General features: G+C 44.0%; 1 protein-coding gene across 2 annotated transcripts in view; it reads left to right on the top strand.

Moving 5' to 3' along the window:
• Positions 1–1,809: 1,809 nt before the first annotated feature.
• Positions 1,810–27,004, top strand: part of WDFY1 (WD repeat and FYVE domain containing 1) — a 42,622-nt gene continuing 17,427 nt past the window's right edge. The window contains exons 1-4 of one of the 2 annotated variants that reach the window (XM_032354974.1): positions 1,977–2,199; positions 17,232–17,299; positions 22,541–22,614; positions 25,687–25,741. In XM_032354974.1, coding sequence (XP_032210865.1) covers positions 2,063–2,199; positions 17,232–17,299; positions 22,541–22,614; positions 25,687–25,741 — 334 coding nt within the window. In that variant the 5' untranslated portion in view covers positions 1,977–2,062. Of the gene's footprint in view, positions 2,200–17,231; positions 17,300–22,540; positions 22,615–25,686; positions 25,742–27,004 lie in introns of both variants that reach the window. The other variant, XM_032354973.1, reaches the window with a different exon arrangement.

Raw genomic sequence — 27,004 nt, 5'->3', positions numbered from 1 at the left:
TTTGTCTGTGCCATGAAGGGCATGGCCAAGCCATGGTGGCTCCCTTCTTCTGAAGCAGACCCTGAGTGAGCTGCAGGCCAAGAGTGTTTGCTGACTGCCTCCCTTCTATGAAGGCAATCTGTGTAGTGTGTCTTGAAATCTTCAACACCACCCTGTTTAAAATTGTAATACCCTTAATCGTCCTTATCACCCTTCACTGTTTTATTCTTTTCACAGCACTTAACACCTTTTAATATACTATGTAACTTAGTAATTTATTTTATTATCTGGTTCTTTCACTGGAGTATACGTTCTAATGGACAAGTGATTTTTGTGTCTTTGGAGCACAGCTGCATGCAGAATGGTGCCTGGCTCATAGCAGGCACTCAATAGATATGTGTTGTTTAAAAATGTCGTTTAGTAGCCTGTCTAATCATCATATTGTAAAAGCCTTGCAAGAACCATGTCTTATTAATCTTGCCAGTGTATGGTCCTTAGTAGGTGTATAATACATGTTTGTTGAATAAATGAATAAATCCACGAATGACTATTTTGTGAAACATATGTAATTTAAAATTCATTAGCTATCTTAAAAAATAGTGAGAAACAGGTAACATTAATTTTTAAAATATCTAACTCAGTATATCTAAATTTTATCATTTCAACATGTAAGCAATAGGAAAATTATTAATGAAATATCTTTTTGTTTTGTTTCATACTGCATCTTTAAAATTCAGTGTGTATTTTGCCCCCATATCATAACTCAATTTGTACTAGTCACATTTTAAGTGCTGGATAGCCCTGTGTACCACACAACTGTATTGGAATTCTGCAATTCATTAGTCAGAATAATACAGTGTTGGGGGGAGTGTGGGTTGAAGAGGGGAGGCCTCCAGAGTCAATGATTTTCTGGGTCCCCATCATGACCCTTTAACTTAGCTACTGATGTACTCCAGCCAAAAGCTACCGGAAACACATTCATAGTTAACATGTTGCGTTGGTTGGTAAGTGGCAGAAGGCATATGATGAGAACTATGGGGCATTGGTGAATGAAAGAACTTATTGTGGGACTTAGGTTTGTATTAGGTGATTTCAGGGAGGGTTTAAGGAAGAAGGGTTTTCCTCTGGACTGGGCTGGATGCTGTTGAAAAACGGGGATAATTCTATGATTGGAGGTTTTAATTTGGTCAAAAGGGAGGAAGACCAGGCAGAAGCTAAATCTGTAATTGGTAAAGAAACAGGAGTCGCTCTTATTGGCCAGAATAGAGGGATATTTGTTCATTTTCATGGCTTGAACAATTTCATGTTTTGCTGTGTTTATATATGATTATAGAGTGGCATTGTCTAATGTTTATGTTCCGCAAGAACCAGCTGTGAGCACCAGGCCAGCTTCCAGCAATGCAGGCGCCTGGCTCAGAGTACCAAGCCAGCTCCTGAAGTTCTAGAGCTAGCTACTTTCCTCTTTCTAATAACTGTGCGACTTTAAGCAAGTGATTTAACTTCTCCATGGTCCAGTTTTCTTGTCTCTAAGATGAGAATACAAGAACACTCACCTCTCAATCTCTTAAAGTTTATTAGCAGCATTAAGTAAGACAATCCGTGTAAAGAAACTGGAATAGTGTCTGGTATATAGTCACCACTCAATGAGTGTCACCTACTGTCATTCATGGAATCTAAACTGCCCTATATTTTTTCACAATTCCACTATCTTGGAATGTCTTCCAAACAATGGCTTCTTAGAATAAACACAAAGTAGTATTATTTCCAGAAGACTCTGGTTTGGGAGACAATTCCTCATCCCCTCCAACTGCTCAATCCATTCCTGGGTAAATGCCTTCACTTTCCAACCTTTATCACTTCCCGCGTCCGCAGGAGGCGCGGTCTGGAGCGCTCCGCAGGCCTTGGGAGTTTTGGGCTGCGCGGCTTCCCCAGGCAATACGGGCCGGGGCGGCAGCACTCGGGAGTTTACGGCGGCGCAGCGCCCACGCGGCCCCGGGAGCCGGAGCAGAACCGGCGCGTCCCCGCCCGCCTGGCCGTCAGCTGATGGGCCGCCCGCCGGGGAGGCCGCCGCCGCCGCGCGAACATGGCGGCCGAGATCCACTCCAGGCCGCAGAGCAGCCGTCCGGTGCTGCTGAGCAAGATCGAGGGGCACCAGGACGCCGTCACGGCCGCGCTGCTCATCCCCAAGGAGGACGGCGTCATCACCGCCAGCGAAGACAGGTAGGGCCGGCGGGTGGTGCGCCGGCCGAGACGCGATCGGGGCGGCCCGTACTCCCGCAGGCGACGGGGTGTGGGGGCAGTAGGGTCGGCGGTCTCCCTCTCCGCGTGGGGGCAGTAGGGTCGGCGGTCTCCCTCTCCGCGTGGGGGCGTCCTCGACCCCCGGGATTGCGCCGCGCCGCTCCAGTCCGGGATCTTCACCCTTTAGCTCCAGACCCTGGTCCCACCGCGCTCCTCCAGACCGCCCCGCGGTCTTACCGCGTCCTTCCAGCCCAGGACCCCAGTCCCGGTGCGCCCCTTCAGTCGGGAACCCTCCCCGCGCCCCCCAGCCCGGGATCCCCCCCCCTTGTAGCCCTGACCCCGGACCCGCCCCTCCAGCCCGGGACCCTCGTCCCCTTGAGCCCCTTCAGTCAGTGACCCCCCACCGCGCCTGGCTGGCTCGGGATCCTCACCCTTTCCAGCCTAGCAACCCCGTCCCACCGCGCCCCTTCCAGTGCGGGACTCCCGTTCCTGCTCTCCTTTGTGGGGTTTTGCTTGCTCCTCGAAAGCGTCGCGACCTCTATGGGGTGGGGGTGGGGGGTGCTTGGACCTCGGCGGTCAGTTCCAAGCCTTGGAGCCAGGAGCACTGGCGGCAGTGCCAGGGATTCCCTGCTCTCAGCAGAACTCCGGGGCTTTCACTCTCTTACTTCTCTGCTCTGGGGTTGACAACTCTTTTCGCACAGCACCAGCTCCCTAGATCAGTTATTATTACTTTTTTTTTTTTTTACAGCTGCTATTACCATCTGAACTCTTATTTACTACATAGTTTTTTGGGTGTTTTTGTTTTGTTTTGTTTTGTAAAAGAGATTTATCTTTGAAAAGGTTAGATGCTTTTATTTCAAGGAAAAATTTATTTTCCACCGTTAATGGAAAACCAGTATCACTTGCCATAAAGAATTAAACTCTTAGCTAAAGCATGTCTCTGTGCACCTAAAGTCACTTCTTTCCAGCTCATTGGTCGGCCCAGGGCTGTGTGATTGGATTGAAGACATATTATTTGTATTAAAACTTTAGTGTTTTTAAAACCTTAAGTGTTTAAAAGGTTTGTGGCTTTACGGTGGGAATTTGGAGGAAATGACTGATGTTTGCAGAGTGAAATTGTGTTTCCTTGCTACAATGAGTGCTCTTAAATGGTGATATTTCAAAAGTCATAAAGGCCTTCTGGAAGATGGGAGGTACTTGCTGTCCCCTTAGAGCTAACAGCATAGTCCAGCCCTCCGCAGTCATAGCTTTTGAAGTACTGTTGAGAGGCCTGCCCTGATTGGGAAGAGAAAACCTGAAGCCTCCAGTGCCTACTTGACCTTTGTATTTTGCTTTTTGAGGCCTTTTATTGTAAGCAGGCAGTAGTCTCTCCAGTTTATTTGCATGTAGCTAACTTCAGAGGAGGTGGGGAGCAGTGGGAAAGACCTGGGTGTTGGTGTGCAGAAGCTGTAAGGGAAAGGAAGAAGGGGGTGGGAGCATGAGCCAGAGGGAGAAGAAGGGAACGTGGGGGGGGGGGGCAGGCAAAGGACACAATAATGATATTTGCATGATATGAACTTAGATGCAGACAACACTTTATAAAACTTAGCTATCTTATTTAGTAAAATATCGTGACTCATGCATGTTCGATAAATTGCTGAATATTTGAGATTACTGGCCAGGAGCAGTGCTGATAAATGTTTTATGGAAAGTGATTACTTAGCTGCTCTGGGACTGAAATGTTCTGGGGGAGCCTTAGATCAGCTCATTTTTTCACTGGGGCACAGCAGGGCCCTTGCTGATGACTGGACCAGATGATGCTTGGAGTCTTGTGTTTTTCATTTGTGTTTCAGGCCCCCTGGAGCTTCCTTGAAGGTAGGACATTTTTGAGCAGGTGCCTTACTTTATCAAATTTATGAAAACACTTGGCTATGGGTTTTTGTTGTTGTTGGATGTGCTGCTGCGTCTTTACATTGTCATATATGTGTGCCATCCTCTTCATTCATTCATTCATTCATTCATACATTCATATATTCATTGATTTATAGATTTGGAAATACTGTACCTATTGAGTCCAGGCTTGGGTAGTAGAGCAGGGGTGAAAAGTCACAGCATCTGCCCTCCCAACTTCTGATTCATTGATTTTTATGGCCCTTGACCTGATGGAACCAGCATATTAGGGAAACAGAATACTGACCACCCTTATTCATCAAACAAGCATTTATTAAACATTGGGCTGGATCTGTGGGGTAGAGTGGCAGTGATGCCAAAATCTCTGTTTCCAAAGAGCTGGACAGACCGGTGAGGAGGTGGCCCTGTGCTCTCAGCTTTCAGGGTGCTGGGGAGACACAGAGGAAAGAGTGTCCTTGAGGACCAGGGTTCAAGGAAAGTCTTGGGAGAGATGTCACTGGATAGAGGAGTGGGCTGTGTGAAGGAAAGAGGGTGCACAGCCCTGCACCAGGCAGATGGAAAGAACAGGACGCGATGAAGGACCACCCTTACATCTAGGTGACCAGAGCAAAAGGTGTATGAGTAGCCATGGCAGGGGAGAGTCCTGAGAGCTGGAGGGCCTAGTGTCCAGTTTTGGAAGGGCCTTCCTTGTGCTCCACTCTTAGGAATTGGATTTCAGTTTGCCGGTGTTGAGGAACCATGAGATTGCAAAGCAGGTGATGTGATCAGAATTTATACTTTGGAAATAACAATGGCTAACCTTTTAACCTTTTCAGTAGCTCCAAAATTCAGTGTATTCTAAAAGTCACAGGTGGGTTAGTTTGTTTGTAAACTGGGCCTGAAAACTCACTGGTGCAAAAACTTGGCCTGAAGAGACGAGACTGTACTCTTTATTTATCCCATGCTGTGTGAGTGCTCATGCGTTCTCCTGCAGAAGCAGCCGTGCATGTAACCTCAGGGGTTGTCCCCAGGTCCTGCTGGGGGTTTTTGAAACAAACAGTGGGTTTATGCATCCCACTGCGGTGGGCCTTTAACGTTTAGGAAATGGAGGCATAAAGGATCCTGAAGTCACTCCCCAAGGCCTTATAGCTAGTAAGTGATTGGATGAAGATTTGAACCCAGGTCTGATTGGGAGGCTCTGGTTCTTTCTGCCATCATCCAGCTGCGTGTTTGGGCAGAGTGAATCCAGGCAGTATCCGTCACCGATCGACTGTTCCAGCAGCAAGTGTAAAATGCTAGGATTCTACCTTTTGCTATGATTCAATTATCCTTCCTTCTTTTAGTTTTTTTTTTTTTTTTTTTTTAGACAAGCTTATACCTTTTCTGTATAACTTCTGCTTTAATGCTTAGAACACTAACTCTTAACATTTAAAGTAGGTTCCAGCTAAAGTTAATTCCTTTTATAAATGTTGAAAGCAGCGGGAACTGGCTTGAGAGCATTTTGAGAGGAAAAGTGAAAGATGTGAGGGTCACCTGAAGTTAGTGTCCAGTTTTCTAAACTAGACCAGTGGTTCTCAAAGAGGGTGGTTTGGGCCCACAGGGCAGTTTGGCAGGGTCTGGAGACATTTTGGTTGTCGCAACTGGAGGAGAGTATTGCTGGCATCTAGTGGGTAGAGGCCAGAGATGGGGCACAACATCCTGCAAAGCGCAGGAAACCAGGTACCTCACGAAAAGAATTACCAGCCCCAGATATCAGTAGTGCCGTGTTTGAGATACCCTGGGTTGGGCTTCGTGTAATTATTTATCTGGTGTTTCTCGACAGTGGTTCTCAAACTTGAGCCTGTATCAGATTCTGACACTGAGGCTGGGGTGGGGCTTGAGAGTTTGCCTTTTTTCCAAGTTCCCAGTGATGTTGATGCTGATGCTGCTGGTCCAGGAACCCCACTTTGAGAACCACTTTCTATCAGAGTTACTTGTCCTGGTGCTTGCCTGTGTAGGCCCACTGGGGGTCTTATACTTTGCCTTCTTTTCTGTCAGTTTCTGGGATATATTTACCTGGAGTCATCGATTTCCCATTAAAACCAAACTGGGGGGGCACCTGCGTGGTTCAGTGGGTTAGGCCTCTGCCTTCGGCTCAGGTCATGATCCCAGGGTCCTGGGATCCAGCCCCGCATCAGGCTCTCTGCTCAGCAGGGAGCCTGCTTCCCCCCTCTCTCTGCCTGCCTCTCTGCCTACTTGTGATCTCTCTGTCTGTCAAATAATAAAATCTTTTAAAAAAATAAAAAATAAATAAAACCAACCTATGTACGACAAATCTGAAAACACACAATCCCCTCAAAGAGTGTTAAACTCATGTGGAACACTGAGCCTAATTCCATTGTACCTGGAGTCACTGGAAATGGTTTGGCCTGTGAGCTTAGGGGTCTGATCCGAAATGTTGGAATTCCTGTACCACAAAGGGTTAACAGAAAATGGGACCTCCTCTCTTGTGTGCATTCATGTAGATTTTGTTAGTCATAATTACCCCAAACTCCTTTGTCACACTAGAACCTGAATTGGTGTTTTTAACTTTAGTTTGCAGTTGCCTGAACTTGGGAACTGCTGTTTTTCTGCTTGCCGAGTCCGCTACGTTTGTAAAGCTTAAAAAAAAAAATTAAAAAAATTCTTGAATCAATAAAATAGGACGGAATGTCTCTCTCTCGAGTCAGGAAACTGTGAAAGTAAAAGTACTAACCTGAGTGGTCAGTTTAGGAACTTGAACTGCAGCAGTCATTTTCCTGAACAGAAAACGAGACTCAGCTTTCTGAACAGAACTGCAATGTGGTTAGACGGTGAGAAACCCATTCCCTGGACACATTTGCCTTTTGAACTTTTTCTTTTCCTACGGACTGCACCAAAAATTTCTTAAGAGTCAGTGGAAGGGTAGAATTTTTAAAAGAAAAAACTTTATGATAAAGCCTTAGAAGTAAGGCAAGGCTGCCGTCCTGCCGTGTTCGTGTCTGGAAGACAGTTGGAGGATGAACATGCTTATGCTCTTGCATCAGGGTCTGGGGGCCATGATCGATTTCTGCTAGGAACTCAGTTTCCTGGCCACAGTCAAACAAAGGCAGATCTCCTGTGTTTTGGACGTTGCCCTTAGGCTGGTAATCCCTAACAATTAGAGAAATCCAACTTTTAACATATATGGGTACATCTACGTTTCTTACTGCTGTTATGTTGACGTACTTGCTTCCTTTTAGAAACTTCTAAGCATATTAAGGTAGTTTGAGGGGAAAATTACATATTTACTGACTGTTCACATGGAAGCAATTTTGAATCAACAACTTGATGTTTAAGCATTACACTTCAGAGAAAGCCTGGCATAGCTAGAAGCTGTTGGCTTTTACAGAAACCCGGAGTGTTAACTGCTGTGTTTTTGTTGTCACACGGTGCCTAAAAGTAGACTCTTTGATTTGTGTTAGAAAATAAAATGAAGAAGCGAGAAGGCAGGAAGCATTTATTCCTCTGTTGTCAGGGTGGCCCTTTACTGTGAGGATCACTTTCTTTTTATAGCATAGTCGAGAGCGGATTCTGGATCAGAATGCCTGAGCTTGAATCCCAGCCGTGTGACCCCGGGGCGGGTTGCTTATTCTTTCAGTGCCATAGTTTTCTCATCTGCAAAATGGAGGTAGAATCTGCCTCGAAACTGGGTTAATTAAGATGCAAAGTGCATTGAACAGAGGCCAGCGCAGGGAAGGCGCTGTGTATGTGTTGGCTGTTATTATTTCCCATGGAATTATTTTAATCTCATCAAAAGCTAAAGAGTTTGCTTTGCGTGTGTATGTGTGTAAATAAAAAACATTCTGTATGAAGTAGCACAATAACAATTTGGGGAGTCACTTACAAGCCCAAGTTCTTGTAACTGTCTTTGAGTCATGTCTTCTCATCATTTCCATCTTGGTCAGGAGTCATTTCAGTCATGAGTTTTCTGTTATAAAATCTTTGCCCTGCTGTGTTCGGGGGCCCCAAGACCACCCATCAGTTCATTGATTCATCAGGAGGACTGCTAGCATATGGTCGTCCTTACGGCCATAGTTTATTACAGCGAAAGGACATAGACAGAACAGGTGAAGGAAAGGTAAGGGGCGGTGTCCAGAGGAAAGCGGCTTGAGCTTCTGGGAGTCCTAACCCTGTGTAGAGTCACGCAGAAAGTGCTCCATTCCTCCAGCATTGACTTCTGACCACACACGTAAAGTATTGTCTCCCAGGAGGCTCATTAGCGACTCTGTACCCCTGCTTTTAGAAACTTCTCCCAGATGGAAAGCCAGTGGGCAGTGGTCTCTCAGCTGTTAGTTTGAAGGAATCAATAAACAGACCTGGTAGGAAGAAAGAAGCGTGGAACAGAATTGGAAATGAGGCTGCTCTTCCTGAGTGCCTCAAACTCTGCTCTTGGGGGGTTAGTTTAACCTTGTGTTTCGAGACGTGTAGAATGGATAGAGTTTGGATAGAGTTTGGACTTTATTTTTCCCCTAAGTTGAAGTGTTTAATGGACCCTCTGTTGACGCCTCCTGCCTGGATTGCTTCTACTGCTAGAGGTTCTGATGGCTTTTTAGCCTTCTTGGTAGCACAGAGGTCACCAAAAATCATTATGATGCTAGCAGTGAGCAGATGACAACAGGAATGGTTCCTCAAGTAAAAAAGAAAACATGTGCAGGTAGAAAACCATCCGTCTGACTTCTGCAGAGGCATTCCTCATTTAAGAGCTGCTGGACGTGCCATGTAAGTGGCCTTCCTCTTGGGATTAGAAATCTGCCTGTGACAAAGTCAGGAGTCCAAGCGTCATCATCACGGGGAGTTAAAGCTGTTCAGAATTCCTTTCCTAGACTGTAGAAGGAGATGGAAATTTAAATTTTTCTCAGCCAATCTAATTTTCCTTGGGGGGGAAAAATGGTGGTTTCCTTGCCTTTCTGTTAAGATAGTCAGTTCAATAAAAATCTAGTGTTTCCCCTTTTTGTTACCAAAGGAGAAAGGCCTCTTTCCACAGCAGGAATGAAGAGGGCAGAGTTCAGGAGACTTGGCTGAAAGGAAACTGCTATTTACTTGGTAAAAGCAGACTGCACTGATGACCATATCCTTTTCCTTCTCTTGTAGGCTAGCATCCTGATGTTAGAGAAGGCACTGAGGCTTCCAGAGTTACACTTGGTGTCTGCAGCCCTGGAAGGTAGTTAGAGTAGGGAAGAATATCCTTTGCTGAAAGTAACAGAAATGTTTGATGATTTATCAAGACATGAAATAGTATCAGCAGTCCTAAAAGTGACTGGGAAATCAGATTTCCTCAAAAGTAACTAGTGTAAGAGTTTTAAAATATCAGGACTTGGGCTTAATTTGTAACATATGCTGTCCTCTGTATTCTGTGTTTAATTGGTTAATTGAGTAATCCTCGTTTATCAGTTTATAATGTAAAAATGGTTGAATTGCTTCCATTTAGCTGTTTTGGGATAATTAGGGTGTTTTTTGAGAAATTTAAAAAGGGGTGCCTGGGTGGCTCAGGCCAACGCCTGAGTTTAGACTAGGTCTTGATCTCAGGGTCATGAGATCAAGCCTGGGGCACAGCGCTGGGTACTGAGCCGACTTCAAAACGAAACAACAACTGGTTTTAGAAATGCTGATGTGTCGGTCTAGACAGAATTTGGCCTTGTGATTTTACCAAAGCACTGGTGTGCTTTTTCAATCTATTTATCAAAGTGTGGGCCTGATTTTCAGGGTAATCGTATTGGAAAATAAACTGTATTGAATCCAGATGTCCGTCTCACGGAGTTTTAGGTTTAAAAGTGATACTAATCTGCACTCCCACAGATGCTTTCGGGTTGGAGAGCCATTGCTTTTCACAAGAACCTGCTTGGAATCTATCTTCATTCCTCCTCTTTCTAGTTTAAGCAGATGAGGTTTTATAAATGCTTGTGATTTCCTACATTTTCAACTGGCTTTTAATGAGTGTTTATTCAGTACTTTTAAATCCTTGATACTCAGTAAAGGCCATATGCTATTTTTATCCTTCATTTTAAGGTCAGAATCCTAAGTATTCTTCAGAGTATTTAGGGGCACCTGGTTGGCTCAGTCAGGTAAGCGTCTGCCTTTGGCTCAGATCATGATCTCTGGTCCTGGGATCCAGTCCTGTGTCAGGCTCTTGGCTCGGTGGGGAGCCTGCTTCTCCTTCTGACTGCCACTCCCCCTGCTTGTGTGTGCCTGCTTTCTCTCTCTCTGTCAGATAAATAAATAAAATCTTTAAAAAAAAAAAAAAAAGGAGGGTATTCTATTTTTGGAACAGATAGCATCGTATCACTAAGTTATTGCTATGAAACAAACCACTTCAAAATTCAGTGGCTTAAAACAGCAAGTACAGTTGACTCTTGAACAACATGACTTTGGACTGTGCGGGCCCACTTCTGTGTGGATTTCTTATAGCATAGTACTATAAATGTGTTTTCACTTTGATTTTCTTAATAACTTTTTCTCTTCTCTAGCTTATTTTATTCTAAAAATAAGTGCCCATCAACTGATGAATAGGTAAAGAAGGTGTGTGTATGTGTGTGTATGTGTGTGTGTGTATATTTTTTTATATACATATGATGTATGTAACGGAACACTGGCCATTACAAAGAAGGAAGTCTTGCTATTTGCAATGACACGGTTGGAGCTAGAGTGTATTACGCTGAGCAAAAATAAGTCAGAGGAAGGCAGATACTGAATGATTTCACTCATATGTAGAATTTAAGGAAAAAAACAGATGAAGATACGGAAAGGGAAAAAAAAGAGAGGGAAGCAACCTGTAAGAGACTTTTAACCATAGAAAACAAACTGAGGGTGCCTGGAGGGAGGGGGGAGGGGTGGGCTAGATGAGTGACCCGGATGAAGGGGCCCACTTGTGATGAGCCCTGGGTGTTGTATGGAAGGGATGAATTCTCCTGAAACCAGTATCGCGCTGTATATTAGCTAGAATGTAAATGAAAATTTGAAACAAAACCCAAAATACGTGTTAGTCAAGGGAGATTTTGTTAAGTCACTGTTCCTGTTTAGCATGGAAGTCAGGATTTCTTTGTACCAAATAAGAGCTTCGAAGTTAGACCTAGACTTTTCCACACTCTAGATTTGTTTGGAGGGAAAAAGTTACTTAATTCTTCATGTTTCCTTATTGTTTAGAGGTTACTGCTTTGGAGGATAAAATGTAGCATTTTCTAAAAAGGGTTTTTTAAAAAAAAATTGTTCTTTATTTACCATATAAAAGCTGCTCAGCTTTGAATTATTTACTTTTGTAATGTTTTGAAATGTGAAATTTTCATCATCCTCTGATAAAAGAACAATAAAATTGGACAAAACAACCAGACAAACTGATGTTGGTTTGTTTGATTTTAGGACTTTGACTCTCCTTACTTTTGCTAAGTATAAAATGGAGGTCTTAGCTGTCGTCATTGCCATGAGGATATGACATCATGTTCTCAACCGACAGTAGCCTTTCTTGGATCCCAATGTGTTTCTAGAATATACGAAGTAGCTTTATCTGCCATTACAATTCACTTGCTGTGAACTTAGAAGAAGTCAAGCAGGGGCACATTTATCACGAGGCACGGTGTGTTGCCTTGTGTCTTTCAGGCCTTGTGGCCCTAAGTCTTTTGGGGTCTTCTCTTTCCTGCCTTTCTGCGTCTGATTCCTTCACCCGCCTGTGCCCCTTGCTCACTTCTCCTGGCGGGGTGGGGGTGACATTCTCAAGGTTGTGTCCACATAGCACTTCTAGTCCTTGAGTCCCAGTCCGTGGGTCCGTGTCTCCTTCTTAGCTCTGGGCGTGTGTGGCCCTCTGCAAGGACCTCCTCCAGGCATCAGATCCCTGACTAGACTTGATGGGGGTGCAACAAGCTCCAGACTTCAAGGCCTCACCCGTGGCAGGAGTGTCTGTTGAAGACAGAATCCGCCTCAGAGAAGAACTGTCAGGGAGGGATGACCAGAACCTCTTAGGCTCTGCCTTACTGAAGAGAAGTGGCTGCAGCCTGCTTGGAGATGCCTCGGATTCTAGAGCCTGCGCTCGCCCTGGAGCGTCAGTCCGAGGCCTGTGTCACTCCTCAGCCTTGTTAGCTCCTGTTGGGAGTGATTTAACGGATGCATTCGTAGGGATTGCACAGTCTTTGCATTTATTTATTGATTGATTTTTAAAATTTTATTTACTTAAAAGAGAGAGAGCACAAGTGGGGTGAGGGGCAGAGGGAGAAGCAGACTCTCCGCTGAGCTGGGATCCTGACTCGGGGCTTGATCCCAAAATCCTGGGATCAAGACCAGAGCTGAAGGCAGACGCTTAACTGGCTGAGCCACCCTAGGGGTCCCCAGTCTTCACATTTAGATAGCCTCCTAGAAGTTGAACAGATAACATCCTTGAGTGCCTGAGGGCTCGTCAAGAGTTGTTTAATGGTTGGCTTGTTCTTCTGCTTACCTAGTAGAGGTTGGGGACCCTGGAGTTCTCCGAGTCTCAGGGCTCCAGGACCTCCCCCTCTCCCCGAAAGGGAGCCGAAGGCCTCGATCGGCTGCTTCAAAGGCGTGTTCCCAGCCTAATTACAACAGTTAGATACATCATTTTACATTATGCTTTTTTTTTTAAACAAAAAAATGAACATTTCGGGACGCCTGGGTGGCTCAGTTGGTTAAGCAGCTGCCTTCGGCTCAGGTCATGATCCCGGCGTTCTGGGATCGAGTCCCACATCGGGCTCCTTGCTCGGCAGGGAGCCTGCTTCTCCCTCTGCCTCTAGCCTGCCACTCTGTCTGCCTGTGCTTGCGCTCTGTATCTCTCTCTCTAACAAATAAATAAAATCTTTAAAAAAAAAAAAAAAAAAAAAAAAAAAAAATGAACATTTCATAACATTTTCTCATGGGTTCATAGTCTTTGCAACTATTTTTTTAAAAGATTTTATTTATTTATTTGACAGACAGAAATCACAAGTAGGCAGAGAGGCAGGCAGAGAGAGAGGAGGAAGCAGGCTTCCCGCTGAGCAGAGAGCCCGATGCGGGGCTCCATCCCAGGACCTTGAGATCATGACCTGAGCTGAAGGCAGAGGCTTTAACCCACTGAGCCACCCAGGCGCCCGTTTGCAGCTATTTTTGATGACTGCGTAAGCATACTAATTCAGTAGCTTATCTGAACTCATGATTTTCAGAACTATTTGTAATGGTTATGTCAGCTGTTGAATTAATATGACATTAATCCATTTCATTATTTAACATTTTCCCCCAGTTTTTACTCCTTGGAATGATGCTCATAGGAACTTTTTAGTAATGTGTGATTCTTTTTTTCCTATTAAATAATTTCTTCAGACTCACTTGCCAAGTGTGGAATTCCTAAATCACTTTCTGTTGCCATTACTATTAGTAGGAGTGGTAGCAGCCGTATTAGGCAGGAAACGTTTTACTCAGTATATGGAACAAATTCTGGCCGAAGTGTGAGTTCCGATTTACAGCGCTGGCAGAAAATTATGAGAGCCCTAGAAATGGCATTTCTGTTACTGTTTTCACTTGTTCATTTGCTTAGCCCTCCATGGCGATACATTTTAAACACATTTCAGTCAGAAATACTTAAAATAAAAATTTACCATCCAGCTTTGGCTTCTCCTTTATCTGGAAAACAAGCAGATCATCCACCTAGCTGAAGGATGACAGACAGATGAAGTGATGGTCGCGGTGGGCATCCGGCGTGATCAGACATGTATCACATGACCGTCTCACATAGAAACAGCTTTTCTCACCTACCCTTGGAAAATACTGCAGCTACATGTAAGCCCAAGGATCTCTAACTAGGAGGGCACAGGAGATCAGTGTAGGTAACAGTAGCATGGAGACCTCTGGAAAAATTTTATGTAGGCTCTGAAAGAAATGACACATTTCCCTTCTAAGTACCTTTGGAAAACTATCAGACTATTGTTTTAAAATAACTTAAAAATAGAGCCTGGCAAAGGTGAATATGTTTCTAAGGTTTTGGTTTTAAGGAAAGACTTTTTTTTCAGACTGGCATGGTCTTAGAATCTCAAAGAAAACCCATCCATTATAAAAATGGCTAAAATAAGCAGCAAGCAAAGCATAAAAAACGAGTTTAGGTAAGTGGGTGTAAACTTGTCAAAATATTAAAGGAAAAGTTAAGCTGTTATATTTTAATTTAACTCAGAGAGACTGGCTTAGACATTCAGCTAGGCAGAAAATACTGTGGTTTTTAATAGAAATAAAACAATCTGATCTTGATACTTGGTGATCATATAGTCTATTAATAACATACTAGAGTTTTTAATAGTTTTGTCCTGTAAATGTTACTAAACTGTATTATTGTATTGCTCTCAACTTAGATTTTACTTCCAGTTTACTGAATAGTAATTTTTTTTTGTCTTTCGAATTTGTTGATTTTTTTTTTAATAAGCAGCCCAACTTAAGCCTATTGCAACCATTTATTACCCAATCAAGAAACATTCTAAACACAATACAAAACAAATTCTTATATTATTTAGTAGAAATTATACAACTTTGTTTAATACGTTGGTTCTAGGTAGAGTACTGGAGTGTTAGGTGTTAAACTTAACATTGTTTTGATTTAGTCTTGGAAATGGGAGATTTTAGCATTTTTGTGGAAGGAGGGGAAAGAGCGAGGCTTGAAAAGAGACGGGACAGAATTCCAGGTAAAAGATGTGAATATGGAGAGGTAGAGCGGACTAGCAAGGTCAGGTGCCAGTTTTGGAACTTGATTCTCAAGCAAGGATGGTCTTCTCTCAGCCCGGGTGTAATCGATTTTCAAACGAAACATCATGTGAGATAATTTAAGCCTTGCCAGTTTCTGGTGTGTCAGCTGGACGCAGACTAAATTATAGTACTAATGTTTGTCCTCCAAAGGAAGTAATACTGTGTTCCCAAGATGCTGGTGTCTGGGTAGTTTCTGTGTTGACCTTGGGCTATTTTATATATCATTCTAAACTTCATGAAGTAAAAGTTGGACTTTTCAGGGTTAGGTGACTGGATGGCAGAGCTGACCTTTAGGGTTTCGCACTCACGGTCAGCTTCTCTGCTACTGAGTTTCGCTCTTCTTCCCATGAGGGAGAGAGCATGTGCCACTGAGTCCTTCTTTGAGCTGCCTGTGTGTTTGTGAGGATATGGAATTACAAACTACGAAAATTAAAGGTCCCTTCCTATATGCTTTTTTCTTATCTCTCGTTTAATTTTGCATATGAACTTAGACTTTTAGAACTTACTGTCACAATACAGGTACCTTGAAAGAAAGTCTACCTGATTATCCTGCCTTGTGAACCTCAACACATAGGAGCTTGTTTAATGGTGCTCAACGGAAGAAACTGGGTTTGGTATTCTTGGTGTCATCAGGTAGATGTCCTGTATTAATATCTGCTTGATTGCCAACAACAGAAGTAACTCAGGCTGACTTAAGCTATTGAGAGGGTTTCTGGTAAGGATGCTGCGGTATCTGCCTCAGAGAACAGCAGACTAGGGAAATAGCTCAGTCTAGGGCATGAGGGCCTTTTACCTGGACCCTCTTCAGATTGCTTCGGCTTCTTTTAATAGATTGACGTCATTCTTTGCCTTTTTTTGATGTGCAGCATTCTGCATCCAAATTAGAAAACAGTATGTGACGAGAAACAGTCGTTTCAACTATCAGAGATACTGATCTATTTTTCTCTGTCCCTGTTCCCAGTTTCCCCAGGGAGGAGCTGATTGGACCAGCTAGGATCAGACGCCCCATTTCTGGTCTAGCCAGTTGTGATCAGGGGTGGGATGTGGAGAAAGTTGGTAAAGGTTCCATTGTGACCAATCAGCAGTGGCTGGCAGCTGGCGTGTTGTACACATGGCTTCTCCTACGCTGAGGCCTGTATCCAGTTCATATACAAAGTAGTCATTTGCCCACTCTGCTGCTAGGTCCTCCTATTTATTTGGATGAATGAAGGTCAACATCTAGTCTTTATTGCAATCTAATTATATACAGTAATCTGTATAGATCTGAACTGTAGTTGGGTCAGTCCTGACAAATGCATGTACTCATGAAACCAACTCCCCAGAGCCCTTATCATTACCCCGAAAGTTGCTGCAATTCCCTTTTGTCTTCCTCCCCTGGAAGCAACACCATTCTGATTTTTATCCTCATGGACTAGTCACACTTGTCTTGAATGCCAAACAAAATGAAGACAGATCGTGTCAACATTTATACTTACGTATTTTAACTTAAGGTGCGGACATTTAATCAGTGTCAACTGTGTATGAGAATCTGCGTTGCTGTTAGAAATCCTAGCGTGACTGTGACGGAGCTAACAGTCAGGGGCCTTGGGATGGGTGGGACTCAGCACAGAAGCAGAGTGAGCCTGTGTGGGGAGAGGCAGTGAGCGTCCCGGCACTGGGAAGAGGAAGGGACCTGGAGCTTTGAGGAGCTTCTGCGAATGGAGTAGGAAGAGCCCTAGTGTTCCTTATTGTTCTTCTGACATGATAAGCCAGAATATTAAACTTTGGCTATTTTGGTCATTTGTCATTTTCCTGCCTGTGTGCAGGATTTCCTCATCTCCCTATGCGGGTTCTGATGAAAGGAAAGGCCCAGAGACCTGGCGTGGGATGACTTCCTCCCCCGGGGCAGGAAGACCAGGAATTATCGGGAACCAGCAGCAGTATGGGCTCTGCACATCTCTCCCGGTTCTCCAGAAGCGTTCTCTTTCTGTTTATGTCTTCTGCTCCCCTCCTTTGGCTCAGATGGCAGGCGACCAAGTTTGCATAGTTTGTTTTTTACTAAGAAAAGCAGCAGTTCTCATCGTATATTTTAATATAATAAGATTTTCCATATTATTAAAATTACTTGAAATTCTGACTCATCGCTGCCACGTAACTTGCCATATATGGGCATAGATGTGTAGCTAGATATGGTGTGTGTGTGTCCGTGTGTGTGTGCCTGTGAGGTGCGTGCACGCATGGTTTGTATATAAGGTACTGTGTGCTGTACTTGCGGGTGCTGCTGTATTTCCCTAATTTGTCCAACTGATCGATGTTATAAGGTCAGTTGGGAAACAGGATTGAAAATAAAGTAAATAATTATATTTCCCTGGAGCACAAATAGGATGAAGTTGCTAAAGACTGCTCTTCCATTCTTTTCTCTACAGAACCATCCGAGTATGGCTGAAAAGAGACAGTGGTCAGTACTGGCCCAGCATTTACCACACCATGGCCTGTGAGTAGCAGAACTGTTCCACTTGCGGGAAGTATGTCTAATGCCTTTGGTGATTCAGAGTTCAAAGTGCTTGATTAAAAAGTGCTACTAGAGGGGTGCCTGGGTGGCTGTCAGTTAAGCATCTGACTTTTGATTTCAGCTCAGGTCTTTATATCAGGGTTGTGAGATCTGCTCAGCAGGAAGTCTGCTTGAGATTCCCTTCTGCTCTCCTGCACCCCCCAACAAAAATAAATAAATGAATAAAATCTTTTTTTAAAAGAGTGCTATGAGATTTCACAATGGGTTTCTTAGTTGCCTAATACTCCAACAGACTGTGCTAAGCTGCAGGAACACTCCTTTTCTTTTGCAAAGGAAGTTAGGTCTGCTGGCTTACCTAAAGCTGACTTGAGCAAAACTGAAAAACAAGGAGAGGCACGGGGAGGGGCGTGCCTCACCGCCCCCAGGTTTTCCTTTGTTTTTGTTTTGCCAGCCTGTGTTCGGAATGACTGTGTGCTTCGAAGTGGCCGAGCCTAGCACTAAAAAAGAGCTGTGTACTCCCATGCCCTCATAACCCGCCTTCTGCTCACCCTTTTCACAAACTTCCGGGTACTGCTGAGAGATTGCGTCTGAAGTATAATCCATTCTGCATGGAGAATTTTCTCAATAGTTCAGTAGGTTCACAAAATAAATCCAGAAGATAAAGCTTTTGCACTGCGATTTTAAAAGAGCCCTGAGAGGCAGTGACATAAAATTACACCGAATTTCCAGCCCTTCCTGCGGATATGAGCAGCCTTGCCATCCGTCCCTGCCCCTCCTTCTCTTCCTCCTTTCTTGGAAAGAAAGCCCTGGGCAGAGGCCTGGATGCCCCTGGGCCCACTCTGGAGTTGGGCCCTGCTATCCCAAATGGCCACATGGAAGGCATCATCGCTCCTCACTCCCCCGTGTGATGTTGGTCCTTAATGAGGAATTTTCCTCCGTTAATGGTTTCGGAGTTCGGAAGACCCCTGAGGAAGAGAAAGGATTTGGGGCCTGCTTGATGTTTTGTTCTTCTGAAGGCTGTGGTCAGATCCTCCGAGGAAGAGCTCTTGCCGTTGTTTGCAGACACTCTGGACAGTGTTCCCAGCTTTCTCAAGAGTTCATTCCAGAGGCAGTAGAGTGTGTTACAAACACAGAACAGCCAGTTCTTCGGCAAGTTCCGAGGAATCCGTCTGGGTCGTCCTTCGGAGCGCCTCCTTTCTCGGCCGGCACGCTCTCCTTCCTGCATCTGTCCCGGGGCGCGCACTGTTCGGCTCCTGTGGTCACGCTCAGAAAAAATCAGAAGTCGATCAGGAGTTTGATTTTTCCTGCCTTCCCGGGACAACTTGGGCAGGCTGCTCACCTCTGTCTTGGTAATTCCGCCACGAATGTGAAGACTTTGTGGGCTGCTGCTGTAACGATAACTGTTGCAAAGGGAGATACAGAATTCTACAGTATGGCCCCTCTGAGAAGACCCCCTGAAAACCCAATCACAACTTACTGTGCCAAGCAGTAGCACTTGCTGCCCACGTCCGCGTGGACTGCGGCTGCGTGACCTTGCTAACTCTCAATGACGATGACCCTACGTCTCAGTATGTGCACTCATAGAGCCCGTTGGACAGATTTTCAAACCCGAGTTTGATTGTTTCGGACCAGGGCAGAGTTTGATTGTTTCGGACCAGGGCAGAGCACCTCTCAGACTGATAAGCCCTTCCGTTCAGCGGCCTAGGGAAGCGTCTCACAGCTGGAAAGGAAGTGCTGCCAGTGCTGGGGAATGTTCTGTCATCTTTGTGAACAGTCTTGTTAACACTGCTGCTCGTATTCCTCCTTTTCCTCCATTTCTCCGCACTTCGCATTTTGGGCATAGCTTCATGTCCTTGCGTCCTCGACCTTGGAGTTCAGGCTTCCTGGAATAGAGACAGAGATGGATTTTGTCCTATGTTCAGTTCACTTCCTCCTCGGTTTATATTTATCCCAGCGAGTTCGTACAGCTTTGTACTTGCTGTCTCCGAATTTAGCAGAAGTGTGCACTCTTCCATGGCTTTTAGGTCTTGGGCTCACGGCTTTGGCTATCTCAGTTGCGGTCCCTTGCTAACTTGGTTTAAATGTTTCCCTGCCCCCTCCAGCCAAGGCAGCTCCCCGAATGCTGTGTCTGGAAGGACCAGCAACAACTGGAAAGAACAGGCATAGCGTCTCTGTGAGTGGCTGACTTCCATATGTTTGCACCTGAACATATTCAGCTTATGGCTTCCAGATGCTTCCCTACTGTGCCTTACACTTCCATCTGGAACTGCATCACTGCTGGGACTGTTCGAACGCCTCCAGCAGAGAGCAGGGTGAATGAATGATGAGGAACGATTGTTTTACAGGGACTTCTAATTGAAGATGAGTTCAAAATATGCAAAGTGACCTGTTCTAAAAACTATCTGCAGATTATCCAGTTGAGGACATTTTAATGACAGTCCACCAATTTAAACTTTTTCTTGTGATCTAATAGAATGACCATTAAGCCAGTCCTTAGTGTACTGCTCTGTGTGATTGAGTTTTTTCATAACTACTTCTTGTAACAAAAATAAATTTCAGAATATGCTTTAGCTGAAGAAAAATGGTAACCCCTAGTTTCTGTGATCTACTGTATGACTCCTGCCTATTTTTTATAATACCATTTTTATGAAATCACACAGCTCTACAAGGTAGATGATTTTTTCACCATTTGGTGAGTGAGGAAACTGATGCCAGAGGTTGAGTCAGTTGCTTGTGGTGGGAATTCCATCCATGCCCATCAGACTCCAGAACTGTGCTGCCTGCCAGAAAAGGGTCGACCTGTAAATATCTAGACGTTGTGGGCCAAACAGCCTCTTTGGCAACCACTCAACTCTGCCATCATAGCGAGAAAGCAACCATAAACAGTACATAAACGAAGGAGCCTGGCTGTATTCCAAAAAAACAGAAATAACCTTTATTTATGAAACTCCAGTTTTAAGCTTATGATTTTGGATTGCAATGATGCTTTTTTAAAAGGTCACTGATTTGAAAGATGATGTGTGTTCTGTGTGTTTATACAACTATGAATATCTAATTTTTTTTTTAATGAATACCACTTATCTCATTAGAATCTTCCCTTCTAGGGAAAAATGCCAGGACATCTTTGGATACACAGCAAATAAATTAGGGAAGCTTTTTCTTCCCCCCACAATGTGAGAATTCTCTAGCCTCATAAAACTACTCAGCACATTGTAAATTTTACACAAGAGGATGTTACATATTTATGTATAGTTTGTTATAGGGTTGGACATAAAAAGAATTGAAGAGAAGCTTAAAACTAAAGCATTAAGATTTTGTACCAACCTAAAAGTAAGCAAAATGGTGACAATGAATCAGAAATCACCAATGCATGTTTATTTGCCAAAGATAATTTTATTATTATTATTTTCTAAAAGAATTTATTTATTTATTCATGAGAAACAGAGAGAGAGGTGGAGGCAGAGGGAGAAGCAGCTCCCCCCTGAGCAGGGAGCCCGATGCGGGGCTCAATCCCAGGAACCTGGGATCATGACTTGAGCCGAAGGCAGACGCTTCACCAACTGAGCCAGCCAGGCCCCCCCAAAAGATATTTTCATGATAGTTATTAAAGAGTACTTTAGGGGCACCTGGGTGGCTTAGTGTGCTAAAGCCTCTGACTTTGGCTCAGGTCATGATCCCAGGGTCCTGGGATGGAGTCCCACATCGGCTTCTCTGCTCAGTGGGGAGCCTGCTTCCCCCCACCTTTCTCTCTGCCTACTTGTGAGCTCTGTCAAATAAATAAATAAAATCTTTTTAAAAAATAAAAATAAAGAATACTTTATATGACAAAGATACTTACACCTTTGTGGTTATAATTCTTAAACTTTATCATTCTTTTTTAGAGAGAAAGAGAAAGGGAGAGGGAGAGAAAGAATCTTAAGCAGGCTCCACACCCAGTGCGGAGTCCCCCACGGGGCTTTATCTCATGACCCGAGATCATGACCTGAGCTGAAATCAAGAGTTGAACACTTAACCTCCTGAGCCACCCAGACACTAATTCTTTATAGGCTCCCGCTTCGGTATGGTGGGTGAGGGGTACAGGCTTCCGTCACGTGTAATTGCTTCGTGTGCAGACAGCTGCAGCTCCTCCCCCGCAGTAGGGTAGTTCTCTGAATGCACCTGAAAAAAATCTCTTCCCGTGATCTGATCATGCAGCTCACCTTGTTTTTGCCTCCAGGTGCAGTGGAGCATTGTAGTTTACCTTCGTCCTTCAGTAGAAAATGTCAGCCCTTTGTAGAGAGAAAACTTGAACCTGTTTTCAAGTGGTCATGTCACTTATAAGCCTTTTTTTGTTGTACTTTTTTTATAAGAAGTGTTACCTTAAAGTAAACTCAGGTTTGTTTCACGGTATGTATTCCCTCGCGGTTCTCCTGTGGTCAGTTAAACTTCTTTAGGCTAAAATGAACCCAGATATTTCTTTTTCCACATGTTCCATTTTCCAAATCACTTCAGTCTGATTTTGAGCAGAAGGAGATGTTGTAGAGTTTCCCCTTTCTGAAACTCATTCTTTGGCCCAAGCTTTCTGGAAGAAAGACAGGTAGAACCTGGAGGGGGATATGAACGTGGGAAGAAGCAGGTACTGTCTCAGGCACTTAACACTGCTGCGGACAAAGAACATGTGTGTACTCACGTGTATACCTCCCATGTACACCTCACTTCCTACACACTGAGGTTGTGTATGTCACGGGAAGGGGAGCCTTTCTTGACCCTTCAAGAGAGCACATAATCCCAAAGTGGCTTGCCCCGCTTGCTCCCATGTACAGTGGGATAGGAATTCTGGTGCTGGGAAGCCCTTTTCCACAGATCCAGCCTCTCTGTAACCACTCTGTTATGGGGAAGGGGGCATGGGGCCAGGTTGGCCTGCTGAGATTGGGTAACAGGTTCCTCACTCTGAGCACTGGCCCCCACACTCTTGCAGCCTCCAGGTAGGAGTTTCAACCAGATGAAGCTTCATGCTGGCTCGCTGCCCTCAAAGTCAGAAAAATAATGTAGAAGATTTTTTGAATTGGTATTTTAAACTAAAACAACAGAAAGAACTTAAATAACATATTCCATTTACATCATTATTTTCTCTAAAACAGTCTTACCCTCTTGTTTTAAATGTAAATTATATAGTAATGTATTTTAAACAATGACTCAGAATGCCTAGCTTTGCTCGTAACACGGTCTTTGTCTTTCCGGCAGCTCCTTGCTCTGCTCTGGCTTACCACCACGACAGCAGACGGGTGTTTGTGGGTCAGGACAACGGAGCCGTAATGGTAGGTCACTTGCAGAGCGCTCTTGTTCTACTGACCCCCCTGTGTTCAAGCCTGTGGACAGTTTTAATAAAGAACAGTGAATGCCTGATTGTTTGGCATAACAAAATGTTTAATTCAGTATAGATACAAGGCCAAAAAATGGATTAATTTTCATTTGTACTTATTTTTACACAAGTCATGGAGTTCAGAATGCTTGGTACTCAGGCTTCATACACTGAATATATGGTCTGCAGCAGCCCTGTCCTTGAACTACAGGGAAGCAGGGCAGGCACAGTGGAGAGCCTGTGGGTGTTGGTGTGTGTGTGTGTGTGTGTAAGTATAAGCAACAACGGAGCGGGACGAGAACAAGGTCAGTGACTAGTTATCCAGCCGACAATTCCTATAACTCTTTAAGGCAGTGCTTCTCAAGCTAACCCTGGCGAAGGACCAGATAGTTAAAAATTCAGTTTATTATAGATTGATAGATATTTTTGTAGGTCTAATCGTATGAGACCGAAAAAAGAGGCAGGTCACTCCACATTGCTGGGTGGCAGTTTTAATGAGCAGGGTTGCTTACGTACAAGACTTGTCTTGAGTGGCTGCAAGACAAGTAAATCTCTGTCCCCACTCACCAGAGTCTTCAAAGTTTATGTAGAGGCCTGAGCTGAGTTCAGTCTTGTATATCATCCTGATCGCCCTAACACCACATCGCTATCCAGTCTCTGCGCTTGGGACAGCCTCTGGAATGGGGAAGGCAGTGGGACATACATACCAAAGACGGGGAAGCGATGAGGAGCCTTGGACAACTGACTGCCAGGGCCTGGCTGGTGGTCATGCCCGCTGGCGGTCATGACCTCTCTCAGAAGTGAGCCTTAGGGTCAGGTGCAGTAGGGAGTCACTGCACGAGGGGGAGACATTGAGGAGCATTAAGCAGGGGAGGATAGAATGGTCGGTTTCTGTTTTTTTGAGCTTACTGTGCCCCTGTGTGGAGTTTGAGGGGACAAGGCTGAAACTGAGGCGTCCCAGTTAAGAGTCTGTTTCAGGACCCCAGTGTGACACTGAAATGCTGGGGTAGCGCTGGAGAAGAGGTGTTGGCTTTGACAGCTATCTGGGTGGCAGACTTGATGTCTTGTTGGATGTGGGTGTTTTATAGAGAATGGGGTAAAGGTGGCTTCCAGATTTTTAGCCAGGATGATGGTGGTGAGTAGTCAGCTACGCTTTAAGACAGGAAAGATGTGATGTAGAGGGAAAAGTGATGAGGTGAGTACTGTAGTTGGGTTCATGGACGTAAACCTCAGGGTTTCGTGGGAGTGTAGGGTTGGGAGTTCTCTGACATAGGTGTCAGTGGGAACTACAGCAGTGACTGGCCTCAACTAGGGAGAGCAGGTAGACTGAGAAGAGCAGAGAGCCAAGGTCATATTCCCTGGGAATACCAGTATTTAAGGGAGATTCAGAGACTGGGAGCCCATGAGGGAGACAGAGGCAGAAGGGGCAAAGTGGGAGGAGAGCCAGCCAGGACACTGTGACCGTGGAAGCCGGAGAGACAGTGAGTTTCATGCAGGGGTGAGTCACAGGGCCAGGTGCAGTGGGGAGAGGATGAGGTCAGGCCTGGAGAATGACCTTGGGAAGCAGCAGTTAGCAGCTGGTGCTGAGCAAGGGAAGCCCTTTCCGTGCCGTATGCCGTGTGCCATGGTGGGTCATCAGTGTGGGCTGATTTTTAGAGAAGGATCTGAGGAAAGTCGTAGAACTGCTAAAAGTGTTTTGTTGTGTCTACTTGTTTTGTTTTTAGAGTTAAAGGCTAAGAAGCCTTGAGTGTGTATTAAAGGGCCAGGAAGGAAAAAGCCGGTGGAAAGGATGGGCTCTCTGCCCAAGCAGTTCACTTAGCAGTAGTCAGATGGCGAGGGCGGGAGGGTTGGGCTCTCCCAGGTCTTTGCCATCAGCTAGGGACTGTTATGAGTACTGTAGTAGGAGTAGATGTCAGTGTTCACGTATTCCTCCTTCTGGAAATTTTATAGGTATATCGTGGTGTGCAGACACGGTTATAACCAGAAACCATAAAGCACAAATAGTTTCTCCAATGGTTGCACTTTGTCTCTCTAGGGATGCTTTTTGTGGCTCCCAGTTCAAGGGTAGACTCTGTGATTGTAGAACAGCGTATAAAAACTCACAGCTGTTCAGTGCAAAGGGGCAGTGCGAACCCAGTGTGTCATTTGTTAACAATTGATCTATCGATTTTCCACCCAATACAGATCAGTATATGTACAAATGTACAATGATCTATATAATAATACATTTATACTGTCCCCAGTGTGTATGTATGTATATATCTGTGTAAATGTACACACACAATATACTGTATATATTAATGCATACATATACACATACTTACATATACTTACATATTTTTGTACTTCGCAATATCAAGATGGAGAGCAAGGAATCAGTATTCCTGTGTGTGTGTGTGTGTGTGTGTGTGTGTGTGTTTAACAGTTCCTAATGCCCATGTTCCTTAGTGTCTTAAGAACTTTTCAGTTAACATTGATCAATAGAATTCTTAGTGTTTTTTCTTTAGAGTTTTGTCTTCTTGGTTTTATGTTGAAGCTGATTTTTTCATTAAAAAGCATATACTTTTATTTTTTCCTACTTATAAAGTATTACATACTTTATTTCCAAATACTTGTATTTGTTCCCAGTGCCTTATTTTCACTGCGGCTGAGAATTCTCTTAACGGACCTTTGCAGTCTTGCTTCATGTGTGTCATCCTGGGAATACTCAGTGTAGCCAAGGGAGCAGAATTAGCAAGATGCCTCCTTTGCAGTAGAGGGAGGGGGACCACAAAGCTTGCACTTGTGGAGGAAGAACTGAACAAAAACGCCATGCTGATGGGCAACACCTTTCTTCCGTCTGGCCCCCAACAGAGATCGTGGCCTGAGGACGAGTCTGAAGAAGGAAGCAATTCCCTATTACTCTGTTACAGCTAATCTTGAGTCCCTACTCTGGTGATAGCTAGTCTTGGATTTTACTTTGTTTTGAAAGTTAAGTTCCTGTTTTTAAAACCATAACTGTGTTCTTACTGCATATGTTTACTTTTAGGAATTTCATGTTTCTGAGGATTTTAATAAAATGAACTTTATCAAGACCTACCCAGGTAATTATAATACAAATACATACTTGCATACACATGCGTATATAGATAGACACAAAACGAGAGCTCTGTCTCTTGTGATCAGAATTAGGTTTTCACATTAACTTTGTAGATATGTTTCCCCCAGTTATAGAGGATGCTGTCAACTCTTCAGGGTTATTTACCATCCTTTACCTGCTTATCAGTGTTTAAATTTGCATTTACTAGTCCATTAGGTGCATTATCAGATTTAATTTAACCATTCTTCTATTTTTGAGCTTATGTACTGCTTCCGTTTTTTGATAACACACACTAATATATATGACAATGTGTGTGTGTCTGTGTGTGTGTATATATGTGTGAGTGTATATTTCATATATACATACATAGTGTGTGCGTGTCCTTGACTCTGACTCTAATCCTCTAACCCTGGTTGCTTCTATTTAAGACAAATTCCTAAAAATGGAGTAACTGGGTTGAACATTAAAAAGTGTTTTAATGCTCCAGATTTATTTTGCAATCTTCTCCCTGCATTAGCGTAAGCTTTTACAGGCCCATGAGTGGTGGTTGAGAGTATTAGCTCATCCAGCCTGTGCATCTTTGCTCTTACAAATGTTTTTTGCCTGTTTAATGATCAAAATAGTTCTTAATTTATAAATTATTTAAGCTTTACTTAATGGCGATCATTTGTTAGGTTTGATGAATGTCTGTTCATGATTTTACCCCTGTACTCACAGAGTTGTAGTATTTCCTAATTAATTTATAATAAAGTGTCACTCGGTTCTTCCAAAACAACCTGTACAGCTGAGAGCAAGGACAGAAGTTTCTCTGTTTAGCCTCTGACTTCATTCATCAGACTGGGCATTTATTAAACACTTGCTGCATGCCAGGTCCTACACTAGATGAAGTAGACTGACAGGTCACTGTCCCAGTGTGGCTTACAGTCAGCTGGAAATGTAACATTTCAGGAGTAATAGAATACTTTCCTCATTCTCAGCTATTATTTTGGAATACAGTACTCTATAAGTACTTTGTTTTTATAAATAATAAAAAGTTACACAAGTAGAAATTATTCCAGAAACAAAATGCTTACACTATATTTTTTTAACTTCAGAAAATTTAAGTTCTCTTGTTTACAGTTCTGGTGTTTTCTTTTTCTTTTCTTTTTTTAAGATTTATTTATTTCAGAGCAGTGCCTGAGCAGGGTTTGGGGCCATGGGGTGGGGCGTGCCGAGGGAGAGAAGCAGACCTCTCACTTCCCCAACCTGGGCTCCATCTCACTACCCT

The sequence above is a fragment of the Mustela erminea genome, chromosome 8, assembly GCF_009829155.1.
Source record: "Mustela erminea isolate mMusErm1 chromosome 8, mMusErm1.Pri, whole genome shotgun sequence".
In the NCBI taxonomy this organism is placed as follows: Eukaryota; Metazoa; Chordata; class Mammalia; order Carnivora; family Mustelidae; genus Mustela; species Mustela erminea.
The sequence above is the reverse complement of the archived record's forward strand: the minus strand, read 5'-3'. Positions and strand labels throughout refer to the sequence as shown.